Genomic DNA, 26,348 nt, shown 5'->3' with positions numbered 1-26,348 from the left:
CATCAAGAGTGAATCTCATGAAATCAATGGTTCTTTGGCTGACATAAAAAGAACTAAATCTTGCTAAATGCTATCTGAGTCACATGTACTTGGGCCAGAGTATATCAGACTTCGCCCCTTGAAAATGAACATGCTTCATGATCGTTATTCCCTCTATGCGGTCGTGCCCTTGATGAGATCTGCAGCCTAGATACCAGAACAGTCAGTGAATGATCCGATGTATGATTCCAAAATGCCTGGGTTGTTAAGAACCTACCTTCTCAGCAACAGCGTAAACTGTAGTCATGATGTGAGTCGCAGGGACAAGAGGCATGATGCTGGCGTCCACAACACGGAGTCCGCTGATGCCATAAACCTTCAGGCTGGCGTCAACGACACCACCCTCCTCTCTCGCACCCAACTTGCAGGTACCGACGGGGTGGTACAAAGTGCCACTCTGCTGGCGGACAAAGTCGGTGATGGCAGCGTCGCTGGTGACGTTGGCGCCGGGGACGACCTCGAAGGGCTGAAGGGGCTTGACGGCTTCGGTGCCGGCGATGGTGCGAGCGAACTTGACACCCTCGACCAAGAAAGAAACATCGAGGGGGTTCTTCAGGAACGCGGAGTCGGCGGTGGGAGCGTCGAAAGTGCTGGAGGAGGCGGCCTTGAGGGAACCGCGGGAGTAGGGGTGCTGGAGACCAAGAACGATAACGCCATCGGCCCAAATCATCTCGAGCAGCGCAGAGTCGGTGGCGGAGAGACGCTCGTTGAGAACCTTCTGCTGTGCCTGGTATCCCTTCACAACCTCGGCGGGAGCGCCCGAGGGCAAGAAAGTGGTTCCATCCTGCGCGGTCGCCTCGGAGCTGAGAGTATCGACAGCCTTGGAGTAGGTCGAGAGAGGGAGGAAAGTGATGAAGTCGCCGGTGGGAGAGCTCAGAGGGCCGTTCTGCTGGCTGTCGTACTGGGCTCTAGCCTCGACGGCGAAGGTGGCGTTGCTCTGGAGCAGGGAGCTCACGGGCAGAGTGGTGTTGACTAAGTTTCTCAAGTCAGCTTGTGTCAAGAAAACTGCTATCTCGAAGTATCATACTGGTGTTGACAACAGTCAGCATCACGTGGTCGTGGAGGTTCTGGCCAACGGCGGGGAGATCGACGACAGTCGGGACGTTGATGCTGGTGTGCAGAGCAGGGTCACCAATGCCGGAAACCTGAAGAATCTGAGGCGAGTGGAGAGCACCAGCAGCCAGGATGACTTCTTTAGCGGCGGTAGCGGTTTGCGCCTGAGCGCCCTTGCTGGCAGCAAACTGAAGCAAATAGTTAGCTAGGTGGTTCCACCGGAACAGCTCTGCAGCCCAAACTCACCTCTACGCCTGTGGCCTTTACGGCATCTCCAGATCCGCTGGTGACAACTTTGGTAACCTGGCGGCCGGTGAGAAGGTGGAGGTTCTGGCGTCCAGTGAAGTTGTCGTAGTAAGCCTCCCTGGCAGAGGAACGAGTGGATGAAGTCGGGTCCTGGTTGTGAGGGCAGAAGTATCCTCCAATCGGGCTGCCATTGGCCTGGTCCTTCGCAACGGTGATGCCAAGCTCCTTGACAGCGTCGATCATGAACTCTATGGTAGAAGGTTAGATCATGACCCTAGATGTCACCGTTATTTGAGTATGGGGAGACTCAACTGGTTGTAGGCCAGAAGAAAGGCGAGTAGGTAACCTGCATCAACCCATCGCTGCCGTGAGCGGTGTCATCAACCTCAACGCCCCACTCGGAGACGATATCAGCCTTCGGGGGTGTGAACTTCTCGTTCTGTAGGGAGAAATAAAGTTAGATTGCAGACTCGGTTTGCCTTCACGATTTGCACTAGGGGGCACAGGCACTCACCTTCTTGAAATAAGGGAGCAAAGCATCCCAGTTCCATCCTGTAGCTCCGAGGGCTTCCCAACGGTCGTAATCAGACTTTGAGCCCCTGTCGAATACCATGCGGTTAAGCTTAGTTGAACCTCCAACAACTCTTCCCTGAGGAATCGAGACGGATCGGCCTCCAAGGGCGTCGTTTGCGGCGTAGGTCGTGTTCCAGTCGTACTTGGTTCCAACGGCGCCGCCAGCCAGTCCAGGGATCTTGACAAAATCCTCACCCGCGTCACTGGAACTTATGTTAGAATACCAGAAAGGCGCATAGTGTGTTTGGCTAAGCTCACAGGTCACCAGCTTCGATGACGAGAACAGTCACAGCTATGCTAAGTCAGCTAACTTTTTCTTGAAAGCCGCAAAACACTATATGTCACTCACCTGGGTCTTCCGAAAGGCGGTTAGCAACAGTGAGTCCACTGGCACCGGCACCAACAACGATGTAGTCGTAGCTAGGCAGCAGATTTGTGTCGTTCTGTCGCTTGAGGTAAACTGAAGGAGAGGACGGACGAGCAAGCGCTCCAAGGAGCGGCATTGCTGCCACAGCCACAGCCATCTTCACGACGTACGCCATGGTGACTAGTGTCTGAGTGGGACTTTAAGAGCAAAAGGAACGAGTGTTTGTGCGTATGTACAAGCGTACAGTAACGAGTGAGTAGAAACGCAAAGAGTTGCAGAATTGTATCTCGACTCGGGATGACCCGATATATGATTTAGCCAACCCCTAAAGATGGGACTACTTCGTCTGATAACGACCCTCCAAGACTTCGAATTTGCCTGCCATTGATGCTGCCGGTCTCACCTGCCGGTTGTGAACTCTCTTCCCCACAACGGTCAGGGGAATCAAGGCAGCCGAGAGACAAGCGCCGCTCGCGTTAAACGACATATTGGCCCAGACCGAATAACACCTACGTATACGGAGTACGGTATCCGTACCTGCTCCAGTAGAACGGTCAAGAGCAAGTCAAGGGACCACGGGAAGAGCATCAGGGGAAAGGAGGGGGGCCAAGAGTATGGTCGGACAAATTCACGTAACATCCCTGGCTCTATCTGAGCTGTCTTGGGTGGCGCAATATCTGCAGCGTGTTAGCGATTGCTTGCTCAGCATCAACAGCTGTAACTGCCATACGTGGTTGACAGGCCAAGTGGAGTAGAACCGGTTTCTGGGACAGGTCATCCGGAGATTGCAGCTAGGAAGCGGTTGCGAGAAATGTGCCGATGCATGGTTACTGAATCATTCAAGGTTCATGCTGGTCGAAACGTCGATTTCGCCCCGCGCGGCAGCTCGTGTAGTCACGCTGACAAACATTCTCAGCTGAGCTCACAGTCGAAGATATAGTCTTTTGGAGTTGATTGAGCCAAGAAGCCTGTAAAGTGATCCTCGGTGGTCTCGTAAGGTCTTGATGTACGCTGCAATAGCCCATGGCGATCGGGGATGATCGCCGGTATCCAGATTCGTCCCATCACCGAATAAAATCCCTAAAAAGGATGCGCGGCACCCCAGACAACCCTGGTTCCGCGATTCAGATGCATGGAACCCTAGTCTTATGGATCCTGGCGACCCTCTCGATTCCGTCCCTCCTTTACCCACGTCCCCAGAGTCGGCAGGGTGCCGACGCGAGCGGCAAGGGACATCTTCTTGCCCACAGCTCTGTACGGAGTAAGTCATTGTATTGACTAACCTGCATATTTGGTGTTTGACACTGCCACACGGCCACCAGCGAATCTCATGTTCCGCCTGTTTCGATAGCACAAGTCCCAAGACATGCCACAAGTATGTCCTATGGGCAATTGGACATGCCCTGATAAAGTGTTGTATGGACTGTATTCTTAGACGAACGGATGTGCAGAGAGCACGACTTGAAAGGGATGGGTGGCTTCTTGCCTGGGCTGCCTTTCACAGTCTGCCCGTCCGTACGAATACAAAACCCCTACGTCAATTATGAAGTGGGAGGACGTGAGCACCGTTACGCACTGTATGCTTGTCTAGGGAAGGTGTTCTGTCTCACCTCGCGAAACGGACGCATTTGAGACATGGCGCAGCACAGATCCGCTAAACCGATGGCGCTAGGGATTTGGTGCGCGGGTTCTCGCGATTTTCTTAGACTACCTAGCTGACAACGCTTTGGTTTACTGATCAACTTTTCTCTCTCGGCACAAGAAGACAACAGACACAACAATACGGAGTAGGTAGCAAGCACATGTGAAGTTGGCCACCCCGGCGATGCGATCGATGGGAGTATGCAACCTTTACTAGATCGTCTTGCTGCATGCCACGCTCCGCTCGCACGTACGGATACAACTTCCTCTCAAGCCCTGCCGTTTCCGTGGCTAGGGGTTACATCCACTTGGCCCAATGCAGCGGGCCGTTGGCTTGGAATGTTCTAAGTGTCATTCGCAAGCTACTCCTACCCTCCCACGCTTCTAACAAGCACCCACGGCACCTTGAGTTCTCAACGGCGCACTTTTGGGGAACTTAACTTTGTCGGTTATGCTAGTAGCCACGTTTTAAGCCGAGGCAATAAAACGGCCCGGGCTTGCTTGTCCACCAATATTCAGTGCCGTCAAAGCCGACCTAGTGTTCCATTCACCACTGTCAAGTTGCTCGCAAACCTCAATATGGTAATTTGCAGACCCGTCTGGCTGCAAGTCTTTGGTGAGATCTTAGAAATCGCTGAAACTCGACTTTGGCTCGATTACTCAAGTACATAAAGGATGTCGAAATTGGATGCGATGAATCAGAGAAGAACAAGAGTTCAAGGAGCCTTCGATTCTTCCAAATACATTCTAGACCTGTACGTCGGGAAGTTAAACCATAACGAAAGTTGTTTGACACATGGACGTTTCTTGCACTCTAGTTGTGTCGTTGCAAATAGGACTGTGATGTGATCTCTTCATCTCTGTAGAAGTCTAGAAACAGTTTGGATGAACTTACATGCACGAAGCTCAAGTCACCAGTATGGCAGACTTCCAAATGTGCGACTTGGTGCGAGTTTCACCTTTCACTCAAGCTAAGTCGGCGACCTGCCGACCTGGCTGAAGCTGGCCAGGGTGGTCAAAGCAGCACTGCAAACAGGTTACTCCGGCAACTCAGTATCCTGTGTTCTGGCCTGCATGACATGAAGATGCCTGTCAAGACTCGTTCATCTGAAGCCTCTAAAACCTAAATCAGGCGGCCAATGGAGTCGATAACTGGGGCAGTGTCACACCCCAAGCCTATAGAAAAATAAGCGCGACCCATGAGGCATTCCGAGAAGCTGGTTCAATCTATCGCATGCAAGGGACTATCATAGCTCTACATTCTATTAGTTCCCTTGGTTGAGGGTCTTCTGCAACCTTCCCCTTTTGCAGCGTGACCTCGCAGGAGCCGCAACTGCCGGCTCGGCCGACATCGTTTTGACGGCCATCCCACTGGTTCGCCAAGGTCGAGTATTGATGACTGATACTGCCACAATCTGCTGTTCTGTTGGCAGAGGGCTTGATGTCATTTGAAACTGGGGCTTGTAGGCTTTGGCCCGGTGGATTCGGGATTTAACGCTGCCTCCATTTACCAGGCGTAATGGGTCGCGCAAAGATAATTTCCGCGTCGTCAATCAACGACATCACTTGAGCCTAGGTGGGCAGCGAAGAATGCTTTGTTCAGGTTCACCTTGTCCAGATCATTCAAGAGGACAGGAAAAGACTAGTCAAGTTTCCAGGTGAAGGCATCAAGAGAGCCCCTTCTACAAAAGATAGGGTTATTCTGCGACAGACATGGCCTGCACAGCAAAGACACCGGATTGCGCAGGTGTTTGAGAGTTGCTCAGCCCCCATAAACTTCCTGGATAGAACCTGTTGGTATACACGTCAGCAGGGCAACCGTACGGTTGGAACGAAGTGTCAATAATGGTCTATTATTGCTGCGTCTGGAGGTGGAAGGAGGAGATTGTGGGCAGAGCCCACGATCTCCCAGAAGTGGTATATAAGTGAAAGGGCCATTTGTAAGTGCCCATACCGCCTTCCAGATCCATCTTTTCTGCCGACTGCTCAGAGATCCAACAGAACCCCTTTCAAGTTTCTAGTGATGGTTGAACAGGGGAGTGCTGTTTCTTTCTAGTCAGAAATAGGAAGGCTGAGAAGACAGCGTCTTGTGTAATTATTATCCCAAGGAGCGACCTCAATTCCTACCCGAAATAGTTCCTTTCTCAGAGTTTGAAATATGGGACCTAAGCGCCGGAGTTCGGCCTACGAGCGAATGCCGCAGGTGGACCCGAAGGCATTGCCGGAGCCCCGGAACCGGCGGGACCCATAGCTTACACGTAGGTTCAAAGACTTTCCCAGAAAGGAAACCGCCATGATGTGTAATTATTGTATAATGGATGAATGAGCAGATGAGGGGTATCATGTATGGCTTTCTCAGCATCCCGTCCAACTTAGACTTCATTATGACAGCACCCGCGACTGTGTCATTTCCACACACTGATTACTGATGTATTGATGCGTTGAACTCTAGCGGTGGACTCCGACCGGATGAAGGGGAGTAACGTTTGTCTCGGGCTTGATCGATTGGTAAGCTTGAAGACATTTTTTCCGTCTCCGGGTAAGCTTGGAGAACTATACTATCGTTCCCGTGGGTTCTAGCTCGAGAATCTAACTTATGGTGATTCTTCTGCACCACTGGGCCACTTGAACGTACTTATCCTTAAATGAACAACGAAGATACTGCCATTGGGATATTTCTTCCACGCAAAGGAGGACCAAGTCTTCGACTAAAACGATCCTGATGTTCTTTGTCATTAAGCCATATCGATGGCGAGCAGCTAAATGAAGCCGACATGCTCTCCGCAACTTAATTTCACCGAGGTAGTGACTGCAACGCTGATATTTACGGCGCCCTGGAAGCTTGAAAGACGGGATGCGACTGCCGCTCACTAACCGGCGCCGACACAAAGATTTCACCAAGCCTGGTTTGGGCCTATGCGATGGAAACGTCGCAACACTACTCGATTTGGCTCTACTTAGGTAGCAGCGAGCCCGCGTCTCGCAAGGCCAGCCAACTTGGCTTTTCTAACGATGCCACTGGCTCTTGATAGGTGAAGAACCCTCGGCGAGCCGGTGGTATCGAATCTTGGTCTAAAAATGCCGATGGAAGAGTTCAGATTGCGATATTGACGAAGCTACCGTGACTTGGCTCTTACGGGTGTAAACATTCGTACCTTGTGTTGCTGTGGTATGCTTAAATATTTAGATATTTTGGTGAATCAGAGTAGAGCTTAAGTTGGAAGCGAGTTTGGCTAAAGGAAGGATGAAATAAGACCTCGTGGTTTTTCTTCATGTTTAGCCTGTCTCCTGGCCTATGATGAGCATATCGACGGTAACAGATGCGTCAGAAACTTAGAAAGCCTATATAGCCTCCGTGAGAACTTGTCTCACATACCTTAACTAGAGTCAGAGTGTGACAGATCTGCGGTCTGCTACAAATAAACAGTAGACGCATGAATCTTCGCTCTACTACTTTCATCCGTCGCATTCAGTCTATCGAAATTCTCAACCGGAACTCTGCTTTGGCGACTGCATGGCCTTTAATCCAAATAGAAGATTTGTTCATCGACCTAGTCTCAACCTGAGTGATCGATGCTGACTCACGAGTATCTGGTGGCGATTCGCGGGGACCTTTCATGTGTTGACGGCGCTGGTGTTGGTGAATTATCACTCTTTCCTAGCAAGTACACATTCCGTGTGCTATGAGGCTCAGTTAGGTGCGATGGTAACGAGTGAGTATACCTTCCTGTTCTCTTTCTGCCCTTTCCGGGAGTATACGCAGCCCCACCAGCACCTTCCCGTAGCTGCGTCCCTCCTTCCGCTGAGACGGTTGTCCACGTGACGTACCTGTCTACCTACCTTACTTAAGGGGTCTAATCTTCGTTCCTGTCACCAGCACAGCAGCGTCCGTCTAGGTCGGCGAGTCAGGTCAAGCTGTGTGCGAGGTGGTCGAGTGGTTAAATAAACAAGTACTACAATGAAGTCAGATTCTGGGTTGACTGAGGGGCGCGCTGTTCGATTCCGGGCAGGGGCGTGAGTTATAATGTCAGTATTCCCCTCTATATTCCCTTCCTTATACTTTTTACTTCCTTTGGCACTTTTTCTTATATTATTCTACGTATTTGCGGGCTCTGGGTCGAAGGATAGGAGATACTGGCGGAATTGCGTTCTAGGGACGACCATAGCACTGTCTCGGGCAAGCCAGCGGCACCCAGAGACAGGTTAAACACATAGTTGCCTTTGGGCACGATTTGGAGGACGAGCTGGACTGTATCTAGTGATAGCTATAGGCCTACGGCCCTCCACGCCATATACCCTTCGGGAGGTCTGCCGCAAGGGCGGCTGCGCCCTTGCCGCTACGGCGTTAAAATACAACAACAACATTCTACGTATCTACGTCAACTTATCCAGGAGTGATAGGTGAGGCTATTTGCACTTGCCTCTCCATAGTTCCTGCAACCCATCTTCTTAATAAGTTTCTATCCGATGCGACCGGACCGTTCCGTATCTATACCCTCCGAGTAATATAGTCCACAGGACCAGCGCGGTCTTAAGGTATCTCAGGGGCGGGCCGTCGATAATCTGGATGCTAAGCGACCTGAAATGATTCCCGTCCTGTAGAAGGCACCGGGGGATATACCGTCTTCTCTTCTTTGGATTAGCCTTTCTTATTCTCCCGATAGAGTGCGCTTCCGAAATCACTATTCTGTAAAGGATTGGAAGGGGATGTATCTAAATATCGGTCTTTTTGGCGTTCTGTCCTAGTGGCCTCTTCCTACGTCGAATTCGACGCCAGTATATTAAACCCTAATAAGCAGACTTGCGAGATTTCCGACTAGCTATATTTGGGGGCGGTATTTCATCTACCGTCTTTTAAGCATTGTTATAGCGTAATAACGGTCTAGGATAACTGAATATATACCTCGAACTGTATAAAAAGGCTAGAAACTAGAATAAAGAATAAGGTAAGATTGATATCTACTTGAGCTTACAGCCTATATATAGGTAAGTACGAGATTAATAGTTAATAGGATATCTCCCGCGGCTAGAGTTCTCTCGAATTTTCTAGTAGATGGAATCTGGCATCTCTCGCTCTACTCCCCGTCCGAACTCTAGTCTTAACTTCTTAATTAGTCTTATTAAGGCTATACTTATACTTCTAGGTTAGTTAGATTACTTATTAACTAGTGTTTAACTACTTACGAACCTTATGTTACGCCCGCCGCAACTTGTCACTGTGGGCGCGTAGCTATATAATGCGGAACAAGGGAAAATGATGCCGGAGTCATCATTATCGAAGCTTTTGCTTTGTGCCACAGTTGGTTGCTTTGACCTGCTCGTAACACCTTAGGCTTTATTCTTACGATCTTTCAGCCTAGCCAAACGGAGGTTTAGAAAGTCAATATGGGCGGTGAACCTAGGTAAGCCGTATACGATAGGGAGTATCCGTACCGAGTGCGGAGTCGCGGTGGTGCTCGGGCTTGGCGTCGTTCGGGGCTGTTGACCGTCCTTGGACCAACCGGCAAATGGAGTAAACGGGGACGTCACAGCTTTAAATTCCCCGCGGGTTATGGAGCCGTTGCTGGCTATTTGCGGGGGCGGGGGAGCACATTGGCTCCAGAGCCTCGCAGACCCGTTCCACTTAGCGCCAAGGTTACTGCCGGGAGTCGGGAGAGCTACCCCAAAGCTCTCCAAATGGGGCAAATATCGCCGGCCAAAACCCAACAAAAACATGTTCAAACCCCATCGGGGGCTGCTGATTATGATGTAAAGCAAGACATTCCGAGCGCACGACTCGTCTGATTTATATATCACTGCGGAGAGCTCACCGAGCTCTAGGAAGATCAGTTCATTCAACTGACTGGCCTTTCCGCGCGACTGCTCTCTTCAACCCTCGTCTCCTCAACTTACGATCTTCCCCTCACTCGCGACAATTCCAGGCTCACATCAAACCGCCAGCAAAAACACAGTCAAGATGGGCAAGCCAATTGTTCTCCAGCTCGGCGACGACATCAAGTGGAACCATGACCTCAACAAGGAGTTCACCTCCAAGTTCGACATCCGCCGGTCATACAGCATGCCGCGCGCCGAGTTCATCCAAGCACTAAAGGACAAGAAGTTTGGCGACTTCTTCGCCATCTACCGCCCCTTCTGGAACACGGGAGGCGAGATGGGCAACTGGGACAAGGAATTGATCTCGCTTCTGCCATCGTCATGCAAGGTGTACGCCAGCGCTGGGGCTGGATTCGACTGGGTTGACACAGAGACTCTCGCAAGCAGAGGTTGGTTTCCTCGACATGAGCGCAAACAAGAACTTGCCTGGCTTCTTCGCGCCTCAATTGAACCAGAACGACAAGCTGACAAGAAACTTCCCTCACAGGCATCGTCTACTGCAACGCCGCCGCAGCATGCACAGAATCCGTCGCCGACGGCGCAATCTGGCTCATCCTCTCCACCTTCCGCCTCTTCTCCTGGTCCTCCACCGCCGCCCGCTCAGGCGACCCAGACCAGTTCGTCGACGCCAACAAGAACCTCGGCGCCGTCTCGCGCAACCCCAACGGCTTCAGCCTGGGCATCATCGGCTTCGGCAAGATCGGCCGCCGCATCGCCGAAAAGGCTCACAAGTCCTTTGACATGAAGATCCTCTACAACGACGTCGTCCGCATGCCCGCCGACCTCGAGAAGTCTTCGAATGCGACGTACATCAAGAACCTCGACGAACTGCTTGCCACGGCTGATTGTGTGTTGACGGCGACGCCGTTTGCGGGCAAGACGCTCTTGGACGCCGCTGCGATTGCCAAGATGAAGAAAGGCGCCAAGCTCATCAACATTGCGCGTGGAAAGCTGATCGAGGAGGAGCCGCTCGTTGCCGCGCTCAAGAGCGGGCATCTCTCGGCTGTTGGCCTGGACGTGCACTACAATGAGCCTCACGTGAACAAGGAGCTGATCAAGATGAAGAACGTTGAGGTTCTGTCGCACAACGCCGGTGCTTCTCTGGATGCTCATATGGGTTTTGAGAGGCTTGGTATGGAGAACATTCTCTCCTTTGCGAGCACTGGCAAGGCCGTCACGCCTGTCAATGTCCACCTGATCAACAAGAGCCGTCTGTAACGAGGATACGAAGTTATGAAAAGGGGATCTGGATTGTAGTTACAACAACGGAAAACTTAGGAGTTACATACTGGATTGCTTGGGTAAATTGAAGTTCTGTTTCAAATCCCTCGGGACACTCACTGCCTGGCACACTTTTGAACGAGTTGAAGAAGCACCGCTCAAATGCCGGAGGTTGAGCTTAAGTGTTGTTAAGTGGTCTGAACCGGAGGTTATCAGAATGAAATCTAAGAGAGCGAAGAAGAGCCACGCACTGTTGACCACCATTGACGATCTAACCCTTGGAGGATCATCTACCTCTCTTCATAACTTCCAACGTCATGCCTCTCACTCATCTCGTGAACATAATCTACCCCTACGCCATATGTTTCTTCATCTCCTCCACAATCGGCCCCTCCCCCCACCTCAACTTCGCCAACCATCCCCCATCAACCAAAACATCAGTCCCATTGACATACCGACACCCCACAACAAACCCAACAGCATCAGCAACCTCCTCCGCCGTCGCAGCCCTCTTGAACGGATGCGCCTTCATCATCTCCCTAATCCCCGCCCCACTCTCCCCCTCCATCTCCGCCGCCAGCATCTTCGTCTCCGTCATCCCCGGCGCAACAAGATTCACCCTCACGCCCTTTCCCGCATACGCCTCCGACGCAGCAGCCGCTTGGACGCGCAGACTATTCGCCTTCTTGGCGATGCAGTACGCTGTGGCACTTACCCCCGCGATAAGCTCGTGAAGTTCCTTGTTCTCGAGGAGGGATGTCCGCGGGGCGGTCGCGAGGTGTCGTTCAAGGGCGGGTGAGAGGGGCGGAATCATGTGTTGTCCCATACTTCCCACGCAAACCACCGACGACCCGTACGGCATCTCCACTTCTTTCCCAAAGACTTAAATCACGTTTGCTGTTCCGACTACATCTACAGCTAGAATCATCTCCGCGGACCCCATTGTTGGGCCAAGTGCCGAGGTCAGGACGACCGTCTCGATCGCGCCGCCTAGGGATGAGGCCGTTTTCGCGAGGGAGGCGACGGATTCGTAGGATGTCACGTCGACTTGCTGCGTGGTGACTTTGTGGCCTGCTTGTTTGAGGGATTCGGCGCCGGCGGAGATGGTGGACGGGGAGCGGCTTGCGAAGAGGATGTGGTGGCCTGCGCCGAGCCGGTGGGCTGTTGCTAGGCCGATGCCGCCGCCGCCGATGATGACTATGATTGGGAGCGCGTCTAATGACATGGCTGTGATTTCCCTCTATTCGTTCGTGACAAGAAGGCTCGGGACAATGAGTAAAATACAATTTCACATATGAAAGCCTTCAGAGCAGGTAGCTTGCGGAGCTATGGCCATTTTAAATAGGCACCCTTCAACATACGGAGGCTCGGTTTCGCTTTGGAAGCGACGGAGGTGAGATACTCAACCCCTCGAAGTTTGTCCGAAGCTTTTGCTTGAGAAATCAGACGAGTTCACCCAGCGGCGCGTCCATCTCCCGAATGAAGACAACGGTGAAGCTTCGGAGCTTCCTGTCGGATTGGAAGCCCAATTCGGCCGCGAGTAAGGGCAGAGCATGGGCCACCTCGAGAGAGTACAATTAGACCTCGACTACCCACCCAACCTCCGGTTGGAATCTCCCTTTTCCTCCTTACGCAGAATCAATCAATACAGAGATATTGATACTTCGTCACCCCCAGGACCCTACGGTTCGAACCAGATTCCCTGTGAAAGGAATACCAACACTTCCATTGACCAATAATACCTGACGATGAGTGTTATCACCCAAACTTTAGGTTAAACTCTTAGAGTGTGAGGAGATGTATTACGCACACACCATCTCTCATCTCCCCTTTTTTTTTTTGGCTGTCAGAACCATCCATGTCTTTGGGCTGGCGGTCTGGCTCTGTTCATATTTCACGTGAGAAGCGGGAATTAGTATGGCAAGCTTTTGCGATAAGAGAGGGCATGCTAAGAACTAAAGCAGACCAGTCTCGCTATTCATTCTTGTTCTAGTTGTGCAGGACAGTGTTCAAGCTTTCCGAGCTTAATTGACTTTTCGGACTCGGCTGTACGGACTTCTGGTCATTATATCCGCAGGCAAGCTGACGACCAACTATACGCTGGATATGCGGTATTGGCAACGATAAGCTCTCTAATGCTCGGAGAGCATCCAAGCATCAACTTGAAGGTAGTCGAGCACAGCCAGATCACACGCACACGACAACGAATGATATCTTTGAGGATTGTAGAATTCTTCGTCTGTCTGGTATATCCCGAGCTTGTCTAGCTCGCTATCGTGCTGACAGAACCATCGGAAAAGGTATCTTCATCGCCCGTCGATCATCATTATCATAATTGATGCACCTCTACCGTCGATGCTTCGTATGTTGCTCGATACCAGGTTGAATCGGTGTGACGGTGACTCAGTTCTTGAACTTGTCTCCGACGCACTGGTCCTGAGTGACAGCACCCATGTCCATGAGTCCCTCGCCAATGCAGCCGGGTCGAATGGTGTCAGGCACATCCGCTTGCAACATCCAGACAGGACCCTTCTCCTTGGGCGAGTCGTCGGGCTTCCCATTGTAGTACCAGTCGAACTCGTAACTGGAAACATCACCTTCAGCACAAGCGTGGACCAACTTAAAGAGATTCTCTCCGCCCAAACCAATGACCCCGGCCTTGAAGTTCGAGCCACGGATGTATAGCGCTCTCTTGCCCGGGACCTTCATGTTCCAGAAGTAACAACTGTTCCAGACCCAACCTTGCTGAATGCTGTCGATGACGCTGTGAGCAAGCGCCACGCCGGGAGCTCGGTAGACAGGGTCTTGCTTCTCCATGGGCATGGGGATACGAGTGCGGCAGTCGGTGTAGACGAAGATAATGACGCCGTCAGGGACCATCTTTCCAGTGTATGCGCCCTCCATTTTCTCTCCTTCGATCATCCACATCTGGTTATCGCAGGACTTGAAGTTGGTGGGCATCAAGTTTAAGCTGGTACAGCCGTACCAGTCCCACATGGACGTGCCAGGAACTCGGCTGGCAGTAGTCATGCCACCGCTGAAGTGATGTTGGCGTTAGCAAATCACGATATTGACAGTGTAAACCTTAGGTGTATAACTTACCATACAACCTTCTTGACAGGAACAAAGGTGAAGTAGCCACACTCACCCGCTTCCAGTTTGATATCCCATTTCTTGCCCTTCGCTTGGCCATAGTTGTGAGACCAACCGCCGGAGATTCCAACCTTGAATGCCTTCAAGAATTGAAGCTTGGTGTTTGCTCCAACACTCCAGCCTGAACCCACCGACTCAGAATCAGTCATGCCGCATTGGATGGGAGCGTGACAGTCGGAGCTTGGGAAAGGGACTTCTTGTGCCCATTCAAAGGTGGTTCCTATTGCGGAAAACAAATCAGCATCTTGTTTGAAGAAGAAAATTGAAACTTGGATAATAATACACTTTTCAAGTTTGAACTTACGTTGCTGACAGAAGGAAGTGCATCCATCGTCTTTGTATCTGAGAAGGCCACCAGAGTCCCAGCCTGAACAGGTATCAAAGCGCATCTTGCCTTGCTTGAACGGAAGAAAATGGTTCTTGGGGGGACAGTCCTGAGCCTTATACTCATAATAGAGCGTGGCAGGCTTAGTCTTGTCCGAACAGGGCTCAACGAAAGCGGCATTGGTATGCTCGCTACTGGCCTTGGTGTTGGCATGAGAAGGGTCGTCACGATCCTCGGGGCGAATGGTCCAGAGCGGCGGGTTCTCGGGGTCCCAGGTGTAGTTGAGAGGGGTGATGGAGCTGAAGTTGCCGATGTTGTTGTCGCGCTTTCCAATGTTGAAGATCTCATTCTCAAGGTAGCGCTCACGATCCTCTGGGCGCATGGTCCAGAGGGGAGGATTAGCAGGGTCCCAGTCATACTCGAGCGGGATGACTCTGCCATTCTCAGCCGGGGCGCCGTCAACACCAAGAAGGAAGAGAAAAATGAGCAAGAAGATGCCAATCATGACTCCCTTACCCTTGGGTGAGGCAAAGGCGAGACCCAAAGCTACCATGATCTCTGGCGAAGCAGAATGGTGAACTTGCGTGAAGGAAGTTGTTGACAGCGCAAAACGGCAACAAGAACCTGGTTGTGAAGAATGGGAGGGCAACAAAGGATTTGAGGATGGGTTTGTTCCGTGAAGTAAGGGAAAATCTCCAGGTTTGAGGTGCCTGAAGAAGAAGAGGGTGGGTTGAATGAAGGGTTGTGTAGAGGAAAGGAAAGAATCGCCTCACGGAAGCTTCTAATAACGAGATTTGTGGGAAGGGGTAAGGAGCTAAAATTTCAAGCGAGGCGGTCAGTGAGGGTGAGGATATTCAGGAGGCCCAGAAGTGATGGAGGTGAATACGCAAAGTGATCAAGAGGGAAGGTGCAATGCAGGAGGGCCTGGTCGCTTCTTCCACGATGTTGTTGACTGGCTTGAAGAAGATAAGGTACACAAGTCATTTTCCTATCTTCATGTACCAACACCAAGGATTTAGCCAAAATACTTCAAATGATTATATCTGCATAGCTCTACAGATCTAAGGTAAGGTACGATTCGGAGGTTGCGTGAACAATCAGAATGCATGTCAGCCACAATTATGGATCACAGACGCATAATCTCATGGCTGCACAACCACAAGGCACATGACTACATCTGAAACTTTGGGTTTCTTTGCTGGATGTAGTTACAGATACTAAGAAATCGTTTCATTTAGATAGCATGGCTAAGATTCTACGACGTTGGAGTAAGCATCTAAACACATGACGAAGTGCCTCGTGGACAAGCAAACAGCACCAATACGACTCTCCCATAGGTCTATTCCCGATGGCTTATTCAGACTCTTAACTGTTACTTGAGCTTTCGATTACTCTAGCTCTTGGATGGAGATACCGAATCTTTGGGGCAAAGAGCTAGATGCAAAGCTCTACATCTGGAGTCGCACCAAGTTTGCGCCGCCGTTTGCGACTTTGCGTTTGTCCCTTGCATATGACCGAGGAGCATATGGCCATAGCCTTGAAGGTAAGATTCCTTGCCTTATGTTACTCGTGCTACTCGAGTGATGAATGCAGAGATCTCTCGGGAGCCCTTGCCTATTCCGCAACTTGACACTCTTCGGACGGGAGACGGAAGGTATAGGGAAGACACGCCGAGGCAGACTTTTGCATTTCAATTGCAAAGCATACTGATCATTCGGCTGACTTTTGAACGGGCGTTTTACGAGCCTGGTTGACTCAACACCTAGCTTTGACGCATAATTTCAAGAGATAGTGGCTAATCGATACCCTCCACACGTGACACTAACCATCAGGAGAATGAATCACCACGCCGTCCTCGCTCGTATATTCATCCCCCTCCAAGCCCAATACACCACAATCACAAGCCGTTATATACCCCCTCACTCCATTCCAGTCACCAGCACAGCAGGCGCCTTCCTACGTCGGTTAGTCAGGTCAAACTGGCTGGGTGATGGAATCGTCCAAGGTCAACAATCAAATTACGCCCACAGCCTACTCGACGACAGGCTACGAATTCCGAGTTCGAATCCCAGCACGAGCACCAAGAGATGTAGCCCCCACCGGGGGGTGAACTCTTTTTTCTGTCTCAGTTGATTTTTACATGGCGTGCTTTCCATAGGTACTCTGGAAATCCAGTACTTTATATAATTCGAGGAGTACAAGACGAGGTCATGTCTGTTTCTGCTCAAGTCGACTATTATGGTCGCAAGTATTCGTGAAGAAATGTTGCCAAATCTGTGGACACCGATGCCTGCGGCAAGTCGGAACGACGAATGTTTGCTTGACGTGTTTGTATTTGTGTTTATATAAGTATTGATAAGCCAATAATGGCCTTGCTCATGTTGCAGGCTCTCGGGCCTGTTCTACCCCATCTACAATCGACCTCCAATACCTCCAATGGTCGGTCCATCCATCTCATGAGGACGCGGCCTCCCATAATGCTGTTATGTACCTACTCGTCCATTAAAATTTTTTTTTTTTTTTTACAGAGGTGAAGAACACCCAAGGCATCCAAGCAGAAAGCCTTCCACGTCATGTCATATTCGGCGTTGAATCAATCCAAAATCATGCTAATCATACGCTCAGAGAAATGCGTTAGGGCGGCCACCGCCAGGCTGTGACCGATGAGGAGGTGGTGTGGGTGCTTCAGACTCAAAGTCCGTATCACGTCCATCACTTCCTCTCCGAGGCGGGGTCGTGATACCGCGTCCGTATCTCGATGCCTGTGGTGGGCTCGGGCTCGAGTCCACATGCCTCAACTTGTCGTCATTAAATGAGTCCTCCTCATCATCGTCGTCATCATAGCGCTGCAAGGCAGGCATCGAGCGAGAGTCCCCCTTTACAAGGCCGAGTCGCTCCTCTTCAGTAGCGTTCTTGACTTGCGGACTGGAGTAACCCCGCGAACCAAGGCCGTAGCGGCTGGTAGGTCGAAGCTGCGGGTGTTCCTGCTGCTGCTGCTGATGATCGTCCTCGTGGTGCGGTGAATCAGCATGATGTCTTTTGAAGACATTGGAAAAGGAGAATTGCCTCTTTGCTGAGTGTGGCGGTGGGGTAGGTGCAAGATGCGAGCTGGTGCCGCTAAAGCCACTACCTTGCGACACAGCACGCTGGTCATACACGCCAGCAGCACCGGCGTACTCCAAGTCGCCGTGCTCACCAGCTGGGAGCCCGTACACATGCTCTCTGCTCTTGCCGTAGTATGGAGCATGGTCGTCATCTGATTTGAGCGTGGATACGGCAATTTCTGTCAAAGGAACTGGATGCATGGGGCTCTGAACCCTTGGATCCTGGAACTGGGGTTGATTCGGCGACAAAACACTTCGTGCTCGCTCTCGGATGGTACCCGCAATGCTGGAAAGCATGCCAGGAGATGAAGGGCGATCATGCTCTGCCATCTCTTCTTCGGTGGGGAAATGCGACATGCCGAGAGGTGGATGAGCCTGAGGAGAAGCGGGAGGGATGACCGTCGGTGTACGGGGGATACCGGCTTGCGAGGCAGGATAAGGTGATCGTATCGTTCCTCGGGTGCTTCGACTTCCAACCGTCATAGTTCTCCGCCTCCTTATTCCGTCCCATTCGTAGACTGGCTGACCGTTTTCGCTCACAGGCTCCAGCGACTCTCGCATCTTCTCCTCTTGTAATCGCTTGAACTCGTCCTCTTCCATCTTCTGTCTGGCGGAGGAGAAGCGGCGCACGATCGCAGCAGCTCCACGAATAGCATCGGCCTTGGGCTCGGTCTCGGGCTGTTCTTGTTCGGCGATGGTGTGGATCTGGTTAAGATCGCCTGCAAAGACTGCGGTGTCTGGCACGTCCTTGGCAGACTTTGAAAGTTGGAGGAGCACAACACCGGCACAAATGGTCAAGAAGCCATTGACCACGGTAATGATGGCGGTAGGGGTGCCCTTGAATCCTCTGAAGAGCACTGCCGAAGTAATAATGGTTGTGCTGGTGAAGTAGACGTAGTATGTTGGCGTGACGAGGGCTGCGTTGAAAAGATTTAGTGCTTTCTGTTGGTTACGTTAGCCTCAGTTTTCCAATCATGCCCGATCATGTGGAAAGGGGTAACCTCACGTTCAGGTAGATGATTTCTGTTAGCAAAGTGCCAATGACGAAGACCAGCAGCACATATGTGAACCATTTGTTGAACTGAGCCTCTCCACCTGCCTGGGCGACGATGGCCGCTCCCAGACCTTGCGTGGCTACAACGCTCAAGCCTCCAACCCAACTGCAGATGGAGATGTAAACCAGCATGTTCTTGTTACCCCATCTCGGACCTGCGTACCACGCAGTGATGGCGCTGCCGACGAGAATGACACCGGCATAGGATAGGAACCCGGGTTGGATGACATAGCTTTGCATCTGTTGAATGTTGGCAACGGCAGAATTCTCGGGGGCATTCATGACAATGACGACAGCGCCAACAATGCAGAGGAAACAGGCGACTTTGCCCACCATACTCAAGCGTTCCTTGAGGAAGATGGCGGAGAGGATGGCAGTCAGGACAACGGACAAGGCGCCTAGCGGGGTAACGAGGATGGCGTCGGTGAAGGCATAAGCGACAAAGTTGCAGATCTCGCCGACAATCATGAGACTCATGCCTGTCCACCACCAGGCGTTCTTGAGATAGCCATAGCCTTCACCGGGGGCTTCATTGTATTTCTCGTTGGCCTTCAAAAGGCCGAATTTCTTGATGACGAAGGAGGTTCCAATAAATGCACCAGAGGCTACGGCCAAGGAAATACCAATGGCCTTGTATGCGGGAGGTCTCGTGGCAGTGTCGCCAGTAGAACCGCCCATCCGTGCATATATCTCATGCGCCGCCGTCAATATTTCGGCGGATTGCTCCATTGCGGCGGTTGGGTACGCCGGCGACTTGGTCGCCGGGGTGATGTGTCGAAGAGAGGAGCTCTCGTTATTCGAGCTTCGTGATCATTCGCTTAATCTAGTTACGGTATGCAAGATCGAGGTTGGAAATATTGAAGAGAATCTCCAGGGCGGTCGGCATAGAAACCCGCAATCAGTGGGAGCAATGTAGGAAGTTGGGTTGTGTGGTTTGACGTTTTGCGGCTGTTAGCTGTCGGGAAGATGCGAACGTCAACAATCTTGGCGAAGCTTTGGACGAGTCGGATAGAAGTCGCGGGGACAGGGGAGTGCGCAAGACGCCGGATATGAGTAGACTGTGTAGGCAGTAGGGTCGGAGAAAAGGAGTTTGAGGTCGATACCGGCGGAGGGTTGAATTGCGACACCTTTTTTTTTGGTTTTTTTTTTGGTGGGATGTGAGTATGGGCGCTCGATAGGAGGCTGTGTCGAGGTATTGGGTCCGAGTAGGATGGAGTCGGCGCAGGGTGCAGAGGTAGCGTGGTGAGCGTACGGGTAGTTTGTGGTGTGGTTTGCTCGTATTGGAAGTCTGTCTTCGCCACACCAGCTTGCGTCAGCGCACTTGCATGCAGAGCTGAGCTTAGATGAGACTCGAAGAAGGTGGTTCCGGATCGAAAAGGTCGTGAAAGGTCGTCAACAGAAGGTATCTGTAGGAAATAGGACTTTGTAGAACCGTATGCAGGAAGCAGACGCTAGGTGCGGGACGAGCAACAGAGGGGACGTCAGGTCTTGTTCGCCTAGGTGTTCGTAGGTATCTGCAGAGGGAACCAGAGGTTCGCGAGAGAGCAGATGAACGGCGGGAGCTTGGCTGATAAGAGAATGCAGAATGGGGGGAGGGGAACAGGAAGAGTGCTTGGCCCCGGTCAGAAGAGTGAACAAGATGCGCAGTGCAGCATGAACATGGGAGAAGCAGAAACAAGCGAATTGCGCAGGCTGGGGATATTCAAAATGGGAAAGAAAAAAAAGAAGAAGAAAAGGACCAGGCTGGACTGGTTGGTTGAGTGACTGGACTGGGATTTGGGGGAGGAAGGAACACGACGGGACCAGGAAATGCTGGTGACCTTGGTCTAGAACCCCCGGTGCCTTCCACGAGCTGAGGTCATCTGATTGGATCAAGAGACTCGTGTGGGTGGGCAGGAGTGGGGGAAGCTGTGTTTAGCGCTTTCCCACAGCGCGGGACGCACCCTGTTCTTGGAAAGAGCCAGTGGTGGGGCCCCAGGGGCTTTGCCTGCCACCTCTTACGGAGTACCTACACCTCAGTTCCCTGTCTCTTCACAGTGTCACCGATGTTTTCTTTGAATCCCATTGTCTGGGACAGCTTGTTTGAAGCCAGATACCACACCAGTCCATGGCGGTCATGGGCCTCGTTGGGCGGTCGGAGACGTTGCAGTCGGGAGATACTGCTGTATCATGTATGCGAAAAAGGTAAATTTAAAAACAGAACATACCCATACGAGTACATGAGGCTTATTAGGTCACAGTTGGCGCCCCATGGCATTCTGATTCGCCTTTCTTCATCGGCCAGGCCCTCGATATCGGACTCCGAGAGTGAGAGTTGGCCGGTTGTCACTTCAACACCCACGTTCCGCCATGTATTGAGTATTCGTATGGAGTTTATCGAGGAAGGCTTCAATGAGAGTCGATACGTCGCGAGTGGGAGGTGTTGTCCATCAGCCTCATTACGTGCGCATAGACAAGACACAGACAAGACGGGTGTACTACGTTGACGACACCCACCGAGCGCATTAAGCAACGACATGCACACCACCTTCAGACCATCCCAACACCAGCACGTCCATTGCGTCTACTGTCTGCGAACATACACCTTGTTCCGCACCAACACCTCCCACACCACTACATCACCAGGCTTCAACTCAGTCGCACCCGAACAGTTCAAGCTGGGAAAAAGTTGGGGACTCCAAGCACCCGGCAGGTACAATCCCTAACAAAGCCTACCACACTACTTTATAGTCGTGGACAGCTACTCGTGCTCGAGATTGCTGCTGACCGTTAAGTCTTGGTGTTTCGCAAATTTCTCGAAAACAACTCGACGCAATGACCGGACGAAAGCGCCAACGACAGCCTGTCTCCCACGTCGCCCCGTATTCTCCTGCAACGCATGTTTTGCGCAAGTCAGTCAGCGCTGTCATCTCTTTGGCTCCCGCCTGCAAGCCTATTTGTCTGTCACAATGCGACACACGTCAACCGCTCTCAAGGCTCTCTCAAGTCGACCGACGTGCCAACCTATCCCCCATTCGAGTCCCAGTGTGCCAGAATTTCAATGCCTGTGCCTGTGTGCTGGGAAACCAAGGTCGCATCGAAGCGTCCATCATCCCGGCCGGTGATGTCAAGACCAGCCAGGAATGTGGCTCTCTGCAACGGCTGATAGGCCCGTGTCACCCCAACGTGCGACAACCACCCTAGATTTGGATGCTTGACGGCCTGGGTTCGGTCGCTCTCGCCCCTGGCAACGGATTCAAGCTCAATCTTTGTTCAGTCAACAAAATCCGACACCACGCGACTCGCCTGTGTTGACCAGTAGACACTGCAACGCCAAGATTCCAGACAATCAATGCTCAGCAGTCTAGACCGGCGGCAACTCACACAAAAGCCAGAAGCATTCAGATGAGTCGAGCTAGCTCCGGAGAGCAGCCCACTTTGCTTTGCGAACAATGACGGCAGTGTTTGGGGTCAGGTCTGGGATGATGGCAGTGCGGCGGTGGTGCAGCGCATTTGGCTGGATTGCTTCAGCTGCCCGATTAACCCCACCACGCAATCTGAACCCGACCGGTGCGCCCCAAACCGATACGGATAAGGTACGTATCTTCCCTCCACCTGGCAATCGAAGCTGACAATCCCTCGCCAGCTGTCGATGATTGGCTAGCGGCTGCGCCCCTCCATCTCATGCTTCCCCTCCGTACGAATACTCTCGCGTCGGCCACCACTGATGGATGCTCCAAATGCCTCCCCGCCCGTCGACGAATAACGGTGGCAAGGCACGCCAGTTTGCAGCGGATACGGACAAGGACGTCCCATTGAGGGTTCACTCCCATTGTTGGCCCTGACCGCAATTGTTTCAACGAGCGCCTGCAACTGTTCAGGTTGGCAATCACTTCAATGGCATGCACAAGACGCCGCAGCTGTGCCAGCCTTAGCACCTAGCGACGGCCCATTGCTCCAGACACAAATAGGCAGGCGGTTGTTCCTACAAGAAGCATCCAGAGCCTGCAGCGATCCGCACGGGGGCCCCAGCAAAGCTTCAAATTCCGTGTGCCCGTCTATCAAGCTTATGAGCACTGCCTCGGCGCCATCAAGCTCAGTCCAAATGATACGCCAAATGATGCATGTCTCCGGACCTCAGTCAGCGCCGAGGTGGGGACTAAAACCATGCTGACTTGAAGGATTGCGGGTTTGCTGCATTCCTCCCCGCGCCTTACGCATGCTTGGCTTCGTGTTGATGGGACCCTTGCTGAGCCGCACCCGCGTTCTTGGCCGAGATATTCAGATGCCTCGCTCTGCAAAATACTTCGAGCCAGCTGTATGCCGGAGAACTCATCGATGCCGCCTACTATGGCGCAAACTCGCCCCAGCGATTCACATATGTCAGCATCTCGAGCTCTCGGCCCGGCTTACAGATTTTTAGTCTGGGCAACGTTCGTCTTGAGAGGGTTGATAACCAACGGATGCCGTTTCGCGCACGGAACGGATCTGCAGAAACGAAGCAACATCCGATCGAGGCTTGTGCGGGGCCCGGGATCGGCCCTCCACGGCTGTTGCCCGCGGTAGGGTTCGTCCTCTTGTACCTACGAGTTTTCTCGGCGTTTCGATGGACCTTAGCACCATTAGGAACATTTTTCGCTCTTTCTGTGACGCCGTGGGGCATGCTTGAAAACATCATTGTCAATGAACGCTAGATATATTATGGCAAGTAGTAGTCTAATCAAACATATGGACGTCGCGCTGCCAAGTTTCAACTCCTAACTCCTTTTGCAGATATTAAGCTGGTGGACACCCTTTTCACACTGCGACTCTGAATGTCTTGGCGACGCTAGGAACACCAGCTTCGTTCACAGCAAACAACATCCAGTAGCCAGGGAGTGCGATACCGGCGTCTCCCGGAACAGTTACAGTGTACTGATTAGCGTTGGCCTGTGCCTCCAGAGGGCAACGTCTCTGGTCGGTGTTGACTGCGTGTGTCGATGTGCCCATCCTGATCATCGAGAAAGTGTAGTTCGCCGCCTCTTCCATTGTGATGGTGAAGCTGTCGCCGGCCTTGCAGTCAGAGACTGAGAGCTCAGAAACGAAGGGGCGCTTGGCAAGAGTTTGCCCGTCCTGGAACCAAGTTAGCATGGAGTTTATCTTATAGATCAGTGACCCAGCATGGTTCCTTACAGATTCAAAGAGATAGGGCGGCGAGAAGAACTGCCCATCAAAGTGATTGGCGGTACATCCATTGCAAAGACCACCGCCGCCAGAGAAGATGGTCGCGTCGGGCATAAGAAGCGCTACCGAGTGGTAGTTGCGGGGAGTGGTGTGAGACTTGAGCTGGGAGGGAGTCAGTCTTGTAGTCTTGCCAGCTTTGTCAATGAACTGACCGTGGTGAACTTCTTGGTAGCAGGATCCCACATCTCGGGGAAAAGTTGCGGGTTGGCATCCGAGAAGAGGGCAGTACGGCTCTGGCCACCAACAATGAAGACCTTGCCGTCGGGAAGAACGACACCGTTGGCGAAACCGCGATTATACTTGGCGTTCTCGAGCTTCTCGACCTCCACGGCACCGCCAGCCTCGCCGATGGTAAGGACGTGGGCGTTGGCAGTTGACACAACGCCGTCGTAGCGAGGGGCACCTCCCACGGTGAGAATTTTTCCGGCAACAGCGCTACAAGTTGTGGTTAGCGACCAGACTCGGTAATGCTGAGGCCGGATGATACTTACTCATACATGACATTGACACCACACATGGCGTCGTTGTCACTTCCTCGGTTTCCAGCACCCTTGACGCTTCCCGAGTCCCTCGTCGAGTACCAGTTCATCGCCTTGCTGGGGCCGGCCTGGAACACGTATCCATCCTTCCACGCGTGAAGCCACGCGTGACTATCGGCCCGGAAGGAGCCACGGGTATCTTGAGTCAACATGGGCGTCACCGAGCAGCCATCGAGCTTTTTCCATTCCTTGCTCACAGTGTCGTAGATCTCACCGTGCTTCCCCTGAGCACCTCCACGGAACGAGCCGCCAATGGTGAAGACCTTGTTGTCGGAGGTGAGGGTACTAGACTGGTATCCACGCGGAATCTTCAGGTCACCAGTGGCGGCCCAAGAGTTGCTGTCTTCGTCAAAGATGCTCGTCTTGGCGGCAGTGGAGCCTCCGCTGACGATGATGTGGCCATCGGCGTCCATGGAGATACCCGGGCAGAACATGTCATGCTGGGTGTTCTCGACCAGGGCCTCGGTGACTTCCTTGCTGGAAGGGTTGTAGATTGACGTGTATGTCTTTCCGTTGCCAGGGAAAGTCCAGCGGTTTCTGATTCGTTGTTAGCTCATCCACGTTGATCAACAAATCAAAACTTTCGGCAGTCGCGGAAGGGGCAACTCAAAACTGACCTCCAACCAGAAGACCACGCCAGCAACTCTCCAGTCTTGGGCAACAAAGCCACGGCAACCGGCACGACCGGGAACTTAACCAGCGCGCTCCATTGTCCAATACTCTGGAACTGGGAAAAGTCAAGCTGATACAAGTTGTAATACCCAGCCGCGCCGGTCCCTCCACCGCAGAACGCGCCCTTGTCGCCCGCGCAAGCCGTCTTACAGAAGCTGCCCCCGCTGTTCCCGCGATCGCTCGGCACGTCGCCGCAGAAACAGTCCCGCCCGCCGCCACCGAGGCCAAAGCACTTGCTCTGGTAGAGCCCGCAGTGGTCCTGGCACATTTGCACCGTCATCTGCGCGGAGCGGAGCTTGGGATACTCGGCCAGGGGGTCGCCGCGCGCGGGCATGCGCTGGCACCCGATATGTTGCGCCTTGGAAGGGGACGCCGCGGCCGTCATCATCGTCTCCGGGCCGTAGACGTTGACGTAGTTGACGCCGCCGCAGAAGGCGCCGTCGTCGCCGCGGCAGGCGGTGTTGCACTGGCTCAGCGGGGCGACCTGGGTGTTGGAGCGCAGGGCGTTGCCGCAGATGCAGTCGGTGCCGCGGGAGAGGCCGTACATTTTGGACTTGAACTGGGAGCAGTAGGTGGCACATGTGGACGGGCTCATCTTGTCGGAGCGGGTGCCCTGGGAGGTGGAGGCGTCGGTGGTGCCGGCCTGGTCTGTTGCGATGAGGGCGGTGCCGCGGGTGCGTTCTTGGTAGCAGCCCATGTGGACTTGGCCCGAGGGCGCGGGTTCTTCGGCGGGCATTTGGTAGACGTTGAGGGTGTTGTCTGCGTCTTGGGCTGAGGCGAGGAGGGGGAGGAGGAGTGCCGCGAGGGACACTGCTCTTGGTGGGAGCTGCATTGTGAATGAGTGTAGATGATACTAGGGAATAAGGAAAGAAAGACTTGATATCAATGAATGATAAATAAAAGAAAGATGGACTGGAAAGAGATGGAGATTCGAGCTTCCTGCACAGAGTTGTCTGGATAGATTGAAAGGTAAAGTCATGGGATCTTGAACACTTCATATACAACTTGGACCTGCTGAACTTCCATATAGTCACGATATCCTCGCGTCGACCAGCCTGAACTACCTGTTCGACTCTAAAACAGAAAATCGCCCTGATTGGCCGCTCACAAAACTACAAAGCGCTGCCACCGTCGACGGGCACACACAGACATCAGGCCGTGGTCAAGATGGGACGGTCGTCGGTCGAGCACATCTCCTTACTTCCCGTTCCCCGCTTGCCTCTTCGGGATAGACTGTAGAATCACAGATAGTGAGGCACGTGTGAAGGTTCTATCGAAAGCAGAA

At 52.5% G+C, this 26,348-nt stretch overlaps 6 protein-coding genes across 6 annotated transcripts; 1 reads left to right on the top strand and 5 right to left on the bottom strand.

Moving 5' to 3' along the window:
- Nucleotides 1-153: 153 nt before the first annotated feature.
- Nucleotides 154-2,435, bottom strand: BDP81DRAFT_332905 (GMC oxidoreductase; the record flags this gene model as incomplete). The annotated part of the gene is made up of 8 exons (XM_060585627.1): nucleotides 154-186; nucleotides 257-1,011; nucleotides 1,067-1,280; nucleotides 1,339-1,586; nucleotides 1,651-1,777; nucleotides 1,853-2,114; nucleotides 2,170-2,203; nucleotides 2,261-2,435. 8 exons carry the CDS (start codon nucleotides 2,433-2,435, stop codon nucleotides 154-156), a joined length of 1,848 nt encoding a protein of 615 aa, XP_060439072.1.
- A 7,248-nt stretch (nucleotides 2,436-9,683) lies between these two features.
- On the top strand, nucleotides 9,684-11,283 carry BDP81DRAFT_485100 (D-isomer specific 2-hydroxyacid dehydrogenase). The gene is made up of 2 exons (XM_060595137.1): nucleotides 9,684-10,182; nucleotides 10,281-11,283. The coding sequence occupies exons 1-2, from the start codon at nucleotides 9,876-9,878 to the stop codon at nucleotides 11,009-11,011; spliced, it is 1,038 nt and encodes a 345-aa protein (XP_060439071.1). The 5' UTR covers nucleotides 9,684-9,875; the 3' UTR covers nucleotides 11,012-11,283.
- An 83-nt stretch (nucleotides 11,284-11,366) lies between these two features.
- Nucleotides 11,367-12,438, bottom strand: BDP81DRAFT_475896 (short-chain dehydrogenase/reductase SDR; the record flags this gene model as incomplete). The annotated part of the gene is made up of 2 exons (XM_060594755.1): nucleotides 11,907-12,438; nucleotides 11,367-11,876 (listed from the first exon to the last, which is right to left on the bottom strand). Exons 1-2 carry the CDS (start codon nucleotides 12,237-12,239, stop codon nucleotides 11,367-11,369), a joined length of 843 nt encoding a protein of 280 aa, XP_060439070.1. The 5' UTR covers nucleotides 12,240-12,438.
- Nucleotides 12,439-13,417: 979 nt separating this feature from the next.
- On the bottom strand, nucleotides 13,418-15,045 carry BDP81DRAFT_505890 (uncharacterized protein; the record flags this gene model as incomplete). The annotated part of the gene is made up of 3 exons (XM_060595653.1): nucleotides 13,418-14,051; nucleotides 14,117-14,387; nucleotides 14,472-15,045. 3 exons carry the CDS (start codon nucleotides 15,043-15,045, stop codon nucleotides 13,418-13,420), a joined length of 1,479 nt encoding a protein of 492 aa, XP_060439069.1.
- A 2,068-nt stretch (nucleotides 15,046-17,113) lies between these two features.
- BDP81DRAFT_399700 (magnesium transporter NIPA-domain-containing protein) lies at nucleotides 17,114-19,379 on the bottom strand (the record flags this gene model as incomplete). Its single annotated transcript, XM_060588605.1, has 2 exons — nucleotides 17,114-18,538; nucleotides 18,603-19,379. The coding sequence occupies 2 exons, from the start codon at nucleotides 19,377-19,379 to the stop codon at nucleotides 17,114-17,116; spliced, it is 2,202 nt and encodes a 733-aa protein (XP_060439068.1).
- A 4,047-nt stretch (nucleotides 19,380-23,426) lies between these two features.
- On the bottom strand, nucleotides 23,427-25,331 carry BDP81DRAFT_332938 (uncharacterized protein; the record flags this gene model as incomplete). Its single annotated transcript, XM_060585629.1, has 5 exons — nucleotides 23,427-23,741; nucleotides 23,802-23,954; nucleotides 24,005-24,287; nucleotides 24,344-24,928; nucleotides 25,009-25,331. 5 exons carry the CDS (start codon nucleotides 25,329-25,331, stop codon nucleotides 23,427-23,429), a joined length of 1,659 nt encoding a protein of 552 aa, XP_060439067.1.
- Between the last annotated feature and the right edge of the window lie 1,017 nt (nucleotides 25,332-26,348).

The sequence above is a fragment of the Colletotrichum phormii genome (assembly GCF_030913505.1).
Source record: "Colletotrichum phormii strain CBS 102054 chromosome Unknown BDP81scaffold_31, whole genome shotgun sequence".
NCBI classification, from domain to species: Eukaryota; Fungi; Ascomycota; class Sordariomycetes; order Glomerellales; family Glomerellaceae; genus Colletotrichum; species Colletotrichum phormii.
The sequence above is the reverse complement of the archived record's forward strand: the minus strand, read 5'-3'. Positions and strand labels throughout refer to the sequence as shown.

Bases quoted from the DNA above. Each gene is read 5' to 3' on its own strand.
- BDP81DRAFT_485100 (XM_060595137.1), top strand. From the start codon at position 9,876: ATGGGCAAGCCAATTGTTCTCCAGCTCGGCGACGACATCAAGTGGAAC. The intron at 10,183-10,280 runs GTTGGTTTCCTC...CTTCCCTCACAG, and splicing joins AGAGACTCTCGCAAGCAGAG to GCATCGTCTACTGCAACGCC.